This window comes from Xenopus tropicalis, chromosome 9 (assembly GCF_000004195.4).
Source record: "Xenopus tropicalis strain Nigerian chromosome 9, UCB_Xtro_10.0, whole genome shotgun sequence".
Lineage (NCBI taxonomy): Eukaryota > Metazoa > Chordata > Amphibia > Anura > Pipidae > Xenopus > Xenopus tropicalis.
Genome location: NC_030685.2, coordinates 15,301,122 through 15,316,382, shown reverse-complemented (window position 1 = coordinate 15,316,382; position 15,261 = coordinate 15,301,122). Strand labels below are relative to the sequence as shown.

At 44.4% G+C, this 15,261-nt stretch overlaps 2 protein-coding genes across 7 annotated transcripts in view; one reads left to right on the top strand and one right to left on the bottom strand.

The window, feature by feature from the left end:
* Window positions 1–5,976, bottom strand: part of tom1l2 (target of myb1 like 2 membrane trafficking protein) — a 31,898-nt gene extending 25,922 nt beyond the window's left edge. For 3 of the 6 annotated variants that reach the window (XM_004918078.4, XM_002935838.5, XM_004918079.4), the window contains exon 1: window positions 5,758–5,976. In XM_004918078.4, the coding sequence (XP_004918135.1) occupies window positions 5,758–5,809 (52 nt within the window). In that variant the 5' untranslated portion in view covers window positions 5,810–5,976. The remainder of the gene's footprint in view (window positions 1–5,757) is intronic. The other 3 variants (XM_004918080.4, XM_012970885.3, XM_031892926.1) reach the window with 1 other exon arrangement.
* A 332-nt stretch (window positions 5,977–6,308) lies between these two features.
* On the top strand, window positions 6,309–15,112 carry drc3 (dynein regulatory complex subunit 3). The gene is given in 13 exon segments (NM_001130360.1): window positions 6,309–6,327; window positions 7,321–7,483; window positions 7,795–7,911; window positions 8,352–8,518; window positions 9,203–9,349; window positions 9,693–9,812; window positions 11,119–11,231; window positions 11,884–12,058; window positions 12,747–12,878; window positions 12,970–13,040; window positions 14,316–14,439; window positions 14,517–14,648; window positions 14,733–15,112. Coding segments are annotated over 12 exon segments (1,569 nt in total). The 5' UTR covers window positions 6,309–6,327; window positions 7,321–7,323; the 3' UTR covers window positions 14,844–15,112.
* Window positions 15,113–15,261: the final 149 nt, after the last annotated feature.

Sequence of the window (15,261 nt, the reverse complement as noted above, 5' to 3'; positions counted from 1 at the left end):
TGAAAAACTGCTTAGAACGGTCACTACTAGAAGTTAACTTAAGGTTAAATTCTCCTTTTAACTTATGTTCTTGAGGCTACACTTTTACTGTTATCGTTACTTTTTATTACTTATGTTTCTATTTGTACCCTCCTCTATTCATATTCCTGTCTTGCTTTCAAACCACTGCCTGGTTGCTAGGTTAAATTGGACCCTAGCAACCACATACCTACCAAAATTCTAAACTGGAGAGCTGCTAAACAAAAAGCTAAATAATCCAAAAACCATAAATGATGAAAAAATATGGCAGTGAAGCAATATACATACATACCAAACCCACAAGAGGGGCACAGAAGGGGCAAGTGGGGTACAAGCAGTCTCACAGCAATATGCTGCTTCTCTGCAGACTTTAAAACGCCAATAGCTCATTTGGCATGTCTACCATACGTCCCTGGCAATAACTCATAAATCCTACAGGCAAGGGCACCGGGTAAACGGAAATCCATTTGTCTGGATGGTTACACACCCGTGTAGAGAGGATTCTGTTTGTGATCCTGAAGAGCTAACATTCATCTCTGCACCAATTAAACAGCCTAGAGGCTTATTAGCCCTAAGCCCAGGAATGAGCATAATCCAAAACACTTAAATACTTGCCAAAATAATTATAGGGGCAGTCAACCTACTGGGTATCCAGGGTATTAACTGCCCCGGAACTCAGCAAAACATGAATCAATACGGTGACAGATGTAATAAACACACAGTTCACTGCACCCCTTTAGGAGCCTGAAAACATGGCCACTTTGCACAAAATTCATGGCTATGCAATCCGTTAATACAGAGATTCACAACTGATGAGAGATACATTGTTTCAAGAGTCTGAACCAGCAGTGGAGATTAAATAGAGTCTGAAAGAAGGCGTAGAGCACACATATAAAGGGATTTGGTAATGATTTTTATGGGGTATTTTTATTTCTAAATTACACTGTTACATAGAAAATAATTTACTCTGGCATTTATAATTTTATTTTAGCTGTAATATTGGTGTGTAGGCGCCAATATTACTCAGTGCATTGTGCCTGAGTCTGAGCTTTCAGAAGGAGCCAGCACTACACATTAGAACTGCTTTCAGCTAACCTATTGTTTCTCCTACTCACATGTAACTGGAGGAGTCCCAAGCCGGACTTGGATTTCTTACTATTGAGTGCTATTCTGATACCTACTGAGAGCTGCTATCTTGCTCCCTTCCCATTGTTCTGCTGATCGACTGCTGGGGGGGGGGTGGGGCGGATATCACTCCAACGTGCAGCGCAGCAGTAAAGTGTGACTAAAGTTTATCAAAGCACAGGTCACATGGCTGTGGCACCCTGGGAAATGAAGAATATGGCTAGCCCCATGTGACATTTCAAAATTAAATATAAAAAAAAATCTGTGTTTTTGAGAAACAGATTACAATGCAGGATTCTGCGGGAGAAGCACTATTAACTGATGCTTTTGAAAAAACATGACAGTATTCCTTTACATTTCCCCTGTGTCCATTCAAAGTGCAGACCAGACTTCTGCTATGTGTTTTTTCCTCTTAGCCTGAATGAACCGATTCCAGTAACTCGTACAGATGCCAAGTACAGACAATAGGAACGTGAATAAGATCACCCTTCCTGCTTTAGAATTAAGCTGGCGCTACAGAGAATGATCCCCTTGTTTGCCAAGGTCACCTAATGAGATCTGTTTGGCCTGACCAGTCAGGACAGCATTAAAGGCATTATGGGCCGCGGCATAGGTTCGGGCAACAGGTTGGCCTCTGGGATACATGTGGGTTACAAGAAGTCATTACAGGCGAATGGATGCAAAGCGGATAAAGCGCCCAGTGACAGGTACAGAGATGAGACAGACAGGTACAGAGATGAGACAGACAGGTACAGAGATGAGACAGACAGGTACAGAGATGAGACAGGTGGATAACAGGCTCTGAGTAGATGGGAAGGTAATATTAGGTACACAGAGGCAGACACACGCATGACAGGTCCTGAGAGATTACAAACCAGAAGCAGAGAACGGATGCAGACAGTGAAATGGACAGGTACAGCCGAGAGGCAGGGGAGTGACAGATGCGCACTGAGAGTGCTCTATTATAATAATTACTATGTAACACACAAGAGACACTTCTATTACTGCAACTTCCTGTCATTCACAAATGCATTCCCTGACTTCCTCCGATATCCAACATTAGAACACTCAGGCACCATTAGTGTTACTGTTCCCTTCTGGGTATCGGCTTCTCATAGGGCCTCCTAGTGTGTGTGTAATACTCCAACACCATCAATATGCTGCCACTTATATTCTTATAAACAATGTTTAGTGAGATCATTTGCATCACATTACCCACAAGAATTTGTTCATCAAAAATAAAGTATGGTCACAAAACCCCTCAGTGACTGCTAATATCCTTATCATTTACAGTAGGGGGTACATTATCCCTTATAATACATGAGTGATACTCAGAGTTCCCTGTATAACTCAGCCTGCAGCCTTGTGCCTTTATATGGGCACAGAACCCCTCAGTGACTGCTAATATCCTTATCATTTACAGTAGGGGGTACGTTATCCCTTATAATACATGAGTGATACTCAGAGTTCCCTGTATAACTCAGCCTGCAGCCTTGTGCCTTTATATGGGCACAGAATCCTTCAGTCCTTAATATTAGTTGTCTGACCTGTATAACTCCCTGTGTCTCTCTATGGTTACATAATAAGTGAACATGAAATTGATGAGAGTGCTATTCCTAGCACTTTTTCAATTTACATTCATTATGTATTTATTTTTAATTCCTAGATAATAAGGGTGAGAGTACTGTCAGTATGAATGCATTTTGTCACCTGCTGGTCAGTTTCTCACTACAATCTTGCCAAGGACATTAGCAGTGTTATCTGAAGATACTAATGTTTTGCCTAACCATAAGAACAGCAGATCAGCCCTCGTTCTTTCGTTCTGTATTAACAACCTTGACAACATTGTGGTGAGAAACTGACCAGCAGGGGGCATGCTTGTGACAAAATGCATTCATACTGACAGTACTTTAACCCTTAATATCTCAAAATTAAAAAATAAATAATAAATGTAAATTGCAAGTGCCCAAAACAGCACTGTCATCCATTTCACATTCACTTATTTTAAAGGTTTATTTATCCTTTAACGCAGTAGGTTTTGTGCTGTGTATAATAGGGATATATGTGTATCATATACACAGAAGCAGACCTGGCCTCACATTTCAAGTACACAGGGTCCCAAACAGCCCCACAGCAGCCCAATAAATAGTGACTGTCTATGGCATCTTACAGCAGCCCCTCTGGCATTTCCCGAATACACAGATTGCCAGTCTGGACACACAAGGGACAGGCCAATGTTGCAAGGAGAAAAAAAAAAGAAGGGACAGGCCAATAATTCAGGCTGCACACACACACACACACACACACACAAGGCACAGATACAGAGAAGAGCAGGCCAATAAAGCAGATATCAGCAGGCAGCACACACAGAGGACAAGCCAATAATGCAGGTAGCACACACAGAGTGCAAGTACAGAGATGCAACACACATACAGGAGACAGGACCATACAGCAGGCAGCAAAAATACAGGAGACAGGACCATACAGTAGGCAGCACACCCAGGAGGTAGGTACAGAGGGGGAATACTGCAGGCAGCACACACACATACAGGCCAATACTGCAGGCAGCACACACACATACACATACAGGACAATACTGCAGGCAGCACTCACACACATACAGGCCAGTACTGCAGGCAGCACTCATACATACAGGCCAGTACTGCAGGCAGCACTCATACATACAGGCCAGTACTGCAGGCAGCAAACCCAGGCGGTAAATACAGAGAGGGAATACAGCAAGCAGTACACCCAGGGGGTAGGTACAGAGAGGGAATACAGCAAGCAGTACACCCAGGGGGTAGGTACAGAGAGGGAATACAGCAAGCAGTACACCCAGGGGGTAGGTACAGAGAGGGAATACAGCAAGCAGTACACCCAGGGGGTAGGTACAGAGAGGGAATACAGCAAGCAGTACACCCAGGGGGTAGGTACAGAGAAGGAATACAGCAAGCAGTACACCCAGGGGGTAGGTACAGAGAGGGAATACAGCAAGCAGTACACCCAGGGGGTAGGTACAGAGAGGGAATACTGCAGGCAGCACACACACATACAGGCCAATACTGCAGGCAGCACTCATACATACAGAACACAGGCCAGTACTGCAGGCAGCAAACCCAGGTGGTAAATACAGAGAGGGAATACAGCAAGCAGTACACCCAGGGGGTAGGTACAGAGAGGGAATACAGCAAGCAGTACACCCAGGGGGTAGGTACAGAGAGGGAATACAGCAAGCAGTACACCCAGGGGGTAGGTACAGAGAGGGAATACAGCAAGCAGTACACCCAGGGGGTAGGTACAGAGAGGGAATACAGCAAGCAGTACACCCAGGGGGTAGGTACAGAGAGGGAATACAGCAAGCAGTACACCCAGGGGGTAGGTACAGAGAGGGAATACAGCAAGCAGTACACCCAGGGGGTAGGTACAGAGAGGGAATACAGCAAGCAGTACACCCAGGGGGTAGGTACCGAGAGGGAATACAGCAAGCAGTACACCCAGGGGGTAGGTACCGAGAGGGAATACAGCAAGCAGTACACCCAGGGGGTAGGTACAGAGAGGGAATACAGCAAGCAGTACACCCAGGGGGTAGGTACAGAGAGGGAATACAGCAAGCAGTACACCCAGGGGGTAGGTACAGAGAGGGAATACAGCAAGCAGTACACCCAGGGGGTAGGTACAGAGAGGGAATACAGCAAGCAGTACACCCAGGGGGTAGGTACAGAGAGGGAATACTGCAGGCAGCACACACACATACAGGCCAATACTGCAGGCAGCACACACACATACAGGCCAGTACTGCAGGCAGCACTCATACATACAGGCCAATACTGCAGGCAGCACACACACATACAGGCCAGTACTGCAGGCAGCACTCATACATACAGAACACAGGCCAGTACTGCAGGCAGCACATACACATACAGGCCAGTACTGCAGGCAGCACATACACATACAGGCCAGTACTGCAGGCAGCACACACACATACAGGCCAGTACTGCAGGCAGCACACACACATACAGGCCAGTACTGCAGGCAGCACACACACATACAGGCCAGTACTGCAGGCAGCACACACACATACAGGAGACAGGACAGTGCAGCAGGCAGCAAACCCAGGCGGTAAATACAGAGAGGGAATACAGCAAGCAGTACACCCAGGGGGTAGGTACAGAGAGGGAATACAGCAAGCAGTACACCCAGGGGGTAGGTACCGAGAGGGAATACAGCAGGCAGCACATACAGGGGGTAGGTACAGAGAGGGAATACAGCAAGCAGTACACCCAGGGGGTAGGTACAGAGAGGGAATACAGCAAGCAGTACACCCAGGGGGTAGGTACAGAGAGGGAATACAGCAGGCAGCACATACAGGGGGTAGGTACAGAGAGGGAATACAGCAGGCAGCACATACACACATACAGGCCAGTACTGCAGGCAGAAATCACACATACAGGAGACAGGCCAGTGGCAGACCCAGGGAGTAAGTACAGGGAGGCCAATAACACAGCCTGGCAGCATAAACAGATGACCAAGGTGACAGGTTGCACTAAGCTCAAGGATACCCACTAGCCAATAAGACCCCCAGTCGGTACCAGCCCAAGTAAAATAGCCCCTTACCAATGCATTGCCCCACAGGGGTGCTGTACGGGTTCCCCAGAAGAAACTCCATCTTGATGACAACAAACACCCGGCCTAGATAGCCCTCACACAGTAAACGAAGGGCTCCACCTAATCTCCCAGCCCATTGGACACAACTGCAAAAGGATAATGTCTATTGGATAGCGGATGTGTCCATCACCGGCTTAAAACATCAGCCCTTCACGGCTGAGGCAAAGTTACAGATTTGATTGGATTCCCGATCCGTCTATCATCACTTATGACGCTCTGCTTGCTAAATAAGTAGGTTGGTCAATGACCAGCAGTTACAGCCAATCCCGGCCTTGCTACTATCCGGCACCTGTTCATATTCTATCTCGCTGAGTTATTGTTCAACCTGGCTCCGCCTCCCAAACACGTCAATCTTGTCTACCCCGATTGGTTAAGGCTGGAATTGAATGCGAAATCTTTATGTGAACGTTCTGAGCGCGAAACAAACAAGTTTCCGGAAGTGACGTATTTGTTGCCCTTAGCAACAGAGACGCGCTCCATCACTACTTGTGAGGAGATTCGTATATTATAAAATAACAGGTAGCTCTGTCTTTTATTATTATTATATGTAATACAATATACTATTAGTGCTATTTTATATATATATATATATATATATATATATATATATATATATATATATATATATATATATATATAATTGCTATATATTGCTATTTTGTATATTTTATATATATATATATATATATATATATATATATATATATATATATATATATATATATATATATATATTACTATTATATGGTTTGTAGTTTATAATTCTTTACAAATATTTATAATTGACTTATCTGATTCATTAAGAATTTTACTGCTTCCATATACATTTAACAAAGGGACTGAGTTTTACCTGCAATGTGCTTGCTTTCAAGGTTAAAACCCCCCCAAATGGCTGCTCTTTTATTGGCCCATTGGGATCACCTGACTGTAGCTGGGAAGGGTAGGAGCTACAACATGGAGCTGGCCACTACTCCTGTATAAACTATAGCAAACAAGGGAAAGTTGTGCTCACCACTAAGATCTTAACCATTAGGCGGGGGTGCAATGAGGTTGCATTGCTTGGTAGCTTAATGCACAGAATGTCTTAATGTCCTATATATATATATATATATATCGGTGGTAGCACGAAACATCGTCAGATCGCCACATGTATGGCCAGCTTTACTATACAGTATTGGTACAAATGCAAACTCTTTCTGTCTACTGACATGACTTGCAGAGATACCTTATGCGCACACAGAACCACTGGCATTGGGCCATCAAGTGTCAGGGGGCTGTGCTATGAGTCTGCTGGGACTGGGGCAAACTCTGATATTCCTTGGTAGCCTGGAAGTTCAGCCTGACTGTGCCTTTTCTGGTGGCAACCTTATTTCTGTATATTTAGTATAGTGCTAAAAATTCCAGGTCTGGCTCTTTGTCTCCCTTGTGTCCCTTTAAACCAGGACGAACAGGCTCCAGATGCAGATTTACAATAACCTCCATGACTTTATGTGGCTTCTCTGTCTGTTACAGAAAATGAGCAGCCTGTACGATACAATGGAACCCAATGTCATCGATGATGACATGCTCAGAAACGCAGTGGAGGAACAAGGGCCTAAGGAGGAGGCTGGTCGCATCGCCAAGCTGGAGGGGATAGACTTTAAACACGTCAGCAGCCTTCGCCTGGATTTCAAAAGTAAGGCAATGCTTCCTAGGTCAGGGTAGCAGCTTCAGCTGTGTAATTCCCATGTGCAGCCAGTATTTATACTTTATTTATATAAAGGAACAACACTCAATATAAATTCCACTCCCTCTCACAGAGGATAAATGAGTAAAACCACACAGGGGATCAAAGTCACAATAAGGTAATATTGGAGGGGGGGGGGGGCAGCGCCAACTAGTTATACCACTGGCTGTCCAGTATCTGCAAGAGTTATTTTGTAACCATGTATAAAATATGTAAGAGGTTGAGAGTATTACAGTAATGTGGTTGTTCATCTATTGCAGACATTCTGAAAATAGATAACCTGTGGCAGTTTAACAGCCTCACAAAGCTGCAGCTGGATAATAACATCATCGAGAAGATAAGTGGATTGGACACCTTGGTGCATTTGGTCTGGCTTGGTAAGGAGTGGGGGGAATGTAAAATTAGGGTGTAATACGGGGGTAAAGAACTAAGCAAGAATAAGGGGGGTTAAATGTAATTTAGATTAATCACAGTAGCATCCATTGGTAAGTGGAAAGAACAAAGAACCTTGTGATCCTGATCTGCCCATCTGGTGCCCCTAGTGCTTTCTTCATGTGTACCTCCCTGGCCTTTGGGGTAGCCAATCACAGCTGTGCTCTCACATAGGCAGTTCCCTGTAAAGTCAACCAACTTGCTGGCTTCACACCAACAGATGGGGATAGGCTGGCATCCTACTATGCAAAGTGCTGAGAGCCGCTGATGGCAGAAAGCCCTAGTAATTTTCTGTAAAACAGTGAAAGATCAGTCCCTTATAGGGGCAGCCTGCCTGCACTTTCTCACTGTAACATGTGTCTGACTCGTGCTGTTTGTCCTGCAGATCTGTCATTCAACAATATAGAAGTCATAGAAGGACTAAAGGCGCTGACCAAACTGGAGGACCTCAGCCTGTACAACAATAGGATATCCGTAGTGGAAAACATGGACACCCTGAGCAATCTACAGGTTTTATCCTTAGGCAACAACAATCTGACCTCTCTGGAAAATGTAAGGAAGGAAACCATAGCCAGATTTCTTTTTTATTATAGGTGGTTTATTAAAAACTAACAGATGTGCCGCTCTCTTGGCTGCTTGTCAAGTGAAGCCACAGAATACATTAAAGTTGCTCAAATTGCTGTCTGAACAATAACTTTTTGGGTACATAAATCCTTCAATTCCATGAATTCAACCCCACAGCCCTGCCTACTGCTTGCAAATACCCTTTCTGAGTTTTTAGCATCTCTTCCAGGAAAAATTAAACGGACAAAACTTTCATTAGATTTCTAATTTGGCCATTAAGCAGGGTGGGACTGGGTCTGTGGGCCCCACAAACCCAGACAAGATCCTGCATGAGCTTCCCCACTGATCTCCCCCAAACGCCCCAACGATAAGTATAATATATGCATGCTCAGGAGAAAGGAGGGTTGGGCATATGGCAGGGGCCCCTGGGGGGTGCATGGTGAGGGCCTTTTTGGGGGGGGGCCTGAGGCAGCAGCCACTGGGAACCCTGCACACCACAGTCCAACCTTGCCATGAAGTGTTTCCCCGCAGTGTTGTGTTTCAATAACAAGTCATCATCATCCTGATGACTGCTAGCCATTGAGTTACTCAGCACTATGAAAGCAGCAATATTAACAAATTAAACATGAGTACAGTGCACTTACAATGTTCTTTCTTTTCCCTGCCTCCTAGCTAATCTACTTAAGGAAGTTCAAGCAGTTACGTACATTAAGTCTTGCTGGGAACCCACTGTCTGAAGACGACCAATACAAACTGTTCATTGCGGCTCACCTCCCAAACCTGGCGTATCTGGACTTCAGGCTCCTAAATGAGAATATTGTAAGCAAAATGTTTTGGGCTGTTGTCCTATTGATCAGATCTATGGTTGTTATTTGAGCTAGAAGAACTAGCACCCTTACCCCCATATGTAATAAAAGGCACCAAGTTTGCCCAGGAGCAGTAACCCATAACAACCAGCAGGTTGTATTTGCTGGTCACCTGTTTAAAAGCCATAGTTGCTATAGGTTCCTGCTACTGGGGGGTTAGTGAGTTGTCCAAATTTAGAGCTCACCATTTGATAAATATGCTTCTAAAATCACATAGGAATGAATAGAGAGTGGCAGAATTTTTCTGTGGTTCACTCCAATTTCACACTAACTGCCTGTTCCCTGTTATACATTAGCGAGAGATGGCCACAATGAAATACCAGTACTCCATCGATGATATCACTCACAATGAGAACCAGGAAAAGCGCAAGCAGGAAGAAGAGGAACAGAAGCAGAGAGAGTTGGATTTACATAAGGTACACATATAAAGACCATCTTGCAACTGTTTAACTACTTCAGTCCTGTGGCTCTGCAAATTAAAGGGGACCCCCACCTGAAAACTGCATTTGTATATTGAAAGAAAATGCAGTTCTGCTGCCAGCAGGGCAGAGAATGGAAACAGACAGAAACTGCTATCCATAGCAGTTATATTTACAAATAACTGTATATTTCCAGTGTATATTGCAAATATACTTGGAATTCTGAGGACCCTTTTAATATTGTTTAGCAGACCATTTATTACACAAAATACCCTATGTGCCATAGGACTTGAAGTGCCACATTTCCCATTCCACCATCTAATCCAGAAGGTCCCAAACTGTGTGTGTTCTCTGGCCCCTACTAAAGGGGAAACTGGAGGCCTGAATAGGAATCAGCATAAATCTGGGGTGATGCATATCTACTTTTAAAGGAGAAGGAAAGGCATTTTTTTGTTTATATGGCATTATAGGGCTCATGTACGATCACAAGGGCAGTTTCAGCCCCCATGCCCCCCCCCCCCAGTCAGTTGTAAGTTGCATCAAAATGCACTCTTTGTAATCCCTATAGTTGCGCTCAGTGCAGCTCAGTCCTTTCTGCGTTCCCTGCCCAATTGAGTTCTGCTGCGCCTATTGATGCAGACCAGGCGGTAGCTCCAGGATTCCCTCAGTGCCCTGCATCCATTGTTGCAGTTCACTTGTGCCAAAAGAATAGCTGTGCACATCAGTCACATGACGAACACCAGAAATGAAGCAGACAGACATTGAAAATATTTGCTGCAACTGTGCCCAGTTTGAGAATAAACACACACACACACACACTTGCATTCATTTTGGGGTGCAATTGCAGTAGGTGCAGTGTAATTGCGTCAAGAGCATTGCCCCTTTGTGACTGCAATAACGCTACAATTCTGGGAACAAAACATGGCAACTGCACTTTACTCACTGCACTTGTGGATGTTAGGGATGCAGCAAATCCACTGGTTTGGGAATTGGGGAAAAACCCGAATCCTTCGTGAAAGTTTCGGCCGAACACCAAACCGAATCCGAATCCTATTTTGTTACTCCAGAGTAGTAACACATAGCAACCGATTATTTTAAATCTTACTGCATTTAACCAACCAGAGCTAATTTCTTGGTTGCTTTTGGTTACAAAAGCTAAATGTGGACTAAAATGACACTTACGTTTAACTTCCCCCTCCCCAGCGATAGCTAGAATCTTATTATATATTATATATATATTATACATATGTATTATACTTGCACTGAATGGCTGACAAGCAGTTGTATTTCTTTTCTTGCTAAGGCTGCTTATGTGGAGAATCTGAATGGCCCCTTCCTGTTTGAGAGCATGTACGCAGATGATGCTGATGGCACAAAATTATCCGGCCTTCCTGGAGTAGCAGAGTTAATGGACTCATATCCTTTACTGAGAGCATAATCCACTGCTGCACAATCATTTGCTGCATTACAGTAGGATCCTTAATTTGTTGAAGAATTGCGGTATGTATTCAGCATCTATTTATAGGCCACACATAGCTGTTCTTTATATGATCACCGCCAAGATCAGCCTGACCTACTCCTAATGGGCCCTGGCCCAATTAAATGCCAGAGAAGAACAAAGTCCATCAGCAATGTCTTTTGTTTCTCTGTTACAAGCAGCTGAACTGCAGCTCTTTTAGACCTTGTCTAGTGTGAAGCTTGGCCCCTTTTGGTTTCTGAGCCCTTCTTCTCTCTCTGACTATGGAACCCTCAAAGAAGTGCCTACTGGGCATACTTACTTCCTCTGCTCCAATTAAAATTAATCAGACATGTACAGTAGGCACCTCTTTGACATCATGGTAGTCGGAGAGAGTAGGAGTGCTCAGAAAGCAAAAAGGGGGAAGCTTCACGTGGGTAAACCCACAGGTGTCAGGCCGGCCTGCACATAACTATCCACCATATAATAGACCTTGCCCATTTACTGTCATTTCCCAAATTACTACAAACAAACAGCCACTTTGCTGATGCCATGCAGTTCAGCTTATAGCCAATAGCAGTGGCCGGAATTAATCCTTAACCAGAATCTCACGTACAGGAGTAAGTGTATTGAAATCTGCCAAAATATATTTGAATACGGCATGAAACAACATGAGAAGCGAGAGGCCGAGGCGTTCGAGTTTAACGAGTGTATGCAGGAAGCCATACGGGAAAACCAGGAGCAAGGAGCCAAGAAAATCCAGGAACTCACTGAAAAGAACTCAGAAGTAAGGCTAAAAGGAACCGGAGTGAGCTGCCTCCTCCGATGCAAACATGTAGCCACACTGTACTGGATGTTTACGAATTCTTTTTATCAGTTTTTTATTATAGTTGTAACATAGTAATGGTTTATGAGTGAGCTTCCTCAACCGAACTTCTTTCCTTACTGAGCCATGAAGCATGTTTGTAGTGCAGTGTAGCAGGAAGTGCTGACTCATGTCGGAATCAGCCACTGAGAGCAGGGGAAATATGTCAGTGACTTACAGCATGACAGTGTTGGTTGTGTCCAGAAACATAGATAGGTTGAGGAACTCACCATTAAAAGACATGTAAACCCTACATTTACCTACAATTTATATAAGTTGGGCACATCACCCCCACCCAAACCCACCAACCTATTTTCCTAAAACAAATAGCAGCTTTCACCCAGTGGCCATTTTCACTCATCTTCAGTGACATTTACATCTGCAACCAGCACATATGTGTGCTGTAATGTTCATGCAATGAAGAATGCAGGCTTACACAGGCAGAACTTACTTTGTGCCCTGTAACGATTAAACTGAGCTCAGGAGAGGAGGTTAGGGGGAAAAAAAACATTTTTCTTTAGCAGAGTGCACAGCTAGAACAAAGTTTCTCCAGTTGCAAACAAACCCCCCATTGATATTCAGATATTCAGACCCATTTCTCTGCTTTCAGATATTAAATGAACTCTCACAGAGCAGCAATCAGGACTTCCTAGACCTTAAAATCTCACAGTATATTGATGACATCAACAAGCTGCTGGACTCACTGATGACCCTGGAACTGCAGCTGGTGGACCAGACAGAGGTACCGAATGACTCCCACTATCTTCCTCCTTGGCTTCCACTCTTGGTAATATGGGAATCGCTGTCACTGACCACCTTCTGTTCTCCCTCAGGAAATCATAAAGGAGTATGAAAGAAATGTGTCAGACATGGTTTCTGCATTCCTGGAAACTGTACAGGGCCTATATCCTTGGGGTTCAGCAGTTGAATACATGAGAGCAGGAAGCAAAAAAAGAAATAAACACCGCCCCTTTTTCAGAAATTAGTTCCTTCCTTATACAACTTTTAGAAAACAATGCATCAGTGACAGCTAAGGATGACACATATGCTACCCATGGTACACTAAGCTCCACCATGCGATTGGGGGGTGCTTCCCATATTTGGCCAGTTACAGCTCTACATTTCACTTTGTGCCTTAGTGCTTTATGCCTGTGCTGCAAGCGAGCCTCACTCCTCTTAGGCTGATGCCACACGTGGCGTTTTTACGCTGCGTATTTTCTAATTCTCTCGGCGGCTGAAAAACGCCTGATATCATCATCCATAGAAATAGCTTGAAAAGACGCGCAGCAAACCAAACAAAGCGGAAATACGCTAGAAAACGCCTAAGCACGGATTTTTCAAGCGTTGGCTGAAATACGCCAGTACTTGCAAAGCAAGCTATTCCTATGGATACGCAAAGGCAGCTGCCAGACCTAGCGGAAATACGCGGCGTTTTTTGCTATTTCGCACTATTAGCACCATGGCAACGGGATTTGCTTACGTCACCAGTTCTAGGCTGAAAAACGCCATGTGTGGCTTGTGCAGCGTTTTTAGGCTGAGAAAAAACGCCGCGTAAAAACGCCACGTGTGGCATCAGCCTTATGGTAGGGGTAAATACACATGTACCCCATCTACACTGTTCTGGGTGTGCCATTACTCTGTGCTTTAGGGCTGGTATACAAACATATCTGCTCCCATGGTAGGGCTGATCCAGGTAGGTGTACCCTGATTGGTTTAATGCTAGATGTAAAGTCATAGCTCTCTTCCCTCCTATATTAGGGCAAACCCAGCTACACAAACCCAGCAAGCCTGAGACTCAAAATAGGCCCTGGAATTTCAAGTACACAGAGGCCCAAACAGCCCCCCCCCAGCCCACTTAATAGTGACTGTCTATGGCATCTTACAGCAGCCCCTCTGGCATTTGCCAGAATCCACAGTCAGCTTCCCTATGTTATCACTGTGTGCTCAAAGGCAAAGTTACAACTTCCATTGTAATTCAAACCCAGGTACATATACCCCAGCTATTCTCTGCCAGTGCCTCTGGTGATGTGGTCAGTTTGTACAATTTAGGTGCAAACCCCACTCCTTTCTGTTAAGTGTTCCTTTCCCACAAAGCTCAGTTGGGGTGCCAGGTTCACAGACATAGCAGCTCCCCTCTGACTGGTTTGTTGTCCCATGAATCCTTAACCTCTATGTATACAATGGCTCAGGTCAGAGACCTGGAGAATCATCATCACGAGAAGCTCCTGGAGATTTCCATCAACTTACTAGAGAAAGTGCTAAAGGGAGAGATGGATGATGAGATCACAGATGACATCAGGATGGTAAGAGCAAAGTGTATAATTTTTGATCAATCTTGCTTTATGGGTTGGTCTGACTATACTCTTTACATTCCCATCAGATCTTTGTGGACAAAGACACAGTCATTAATGCGGTCAGTGCCTCCCATGATATCCACCTACTGAAAATCGATAACCGTGAGGATGAGCTGGTCACCAAAATGAACACCTGGGCTAACAACCTCATCCAAAAGGTGAGTCCGATTCCATTTAATACACACAATGTACATACGGTTTAGCTTTGTACCATAAACGCCAGTCTCTCCGGTTTCTGCTAGGTCCAAAAAGATGAAATACAAAGGAACCGCAATAGAATCTTAGAGATCACCACATACATCGACCACTTGCGGGATGAGCTGGACAACCTAGAGCTGCATGAACAGATGTGAGCCTTTCCTTCAGCCTTGGACCATATCAGTGACAGCCGGGGGGCTTTTTGCACTACCCTCCCCAAGCAATATACCCTAACCCAATAGCTGCTCTTTGACCTCGAGTTATTTCTAATAACATGAGTTGAGCAGAAACCACTTTTTTTTTTTTAATTATTTTTGTTATGTATTTGTGTCACCTCCCCAAAATGACCCAGGTTCCGATTTTAGATCGGGACATGGATCAACAGCAGCCTAAACTTGACAGTTAGTACATGGGATGCCATTCAGCCCACGTTGTGATGTTCTCATTGGTGCATTTGAAGGTTGCAAGTATAGATTAATTGCCCCACCCCTCAGTTCACGTGACCTTGACTTGCAAATCAAAGACTGAAATGCTTTGAAATACTCAGCCGTGAACCAATAAATAAAAGGAACA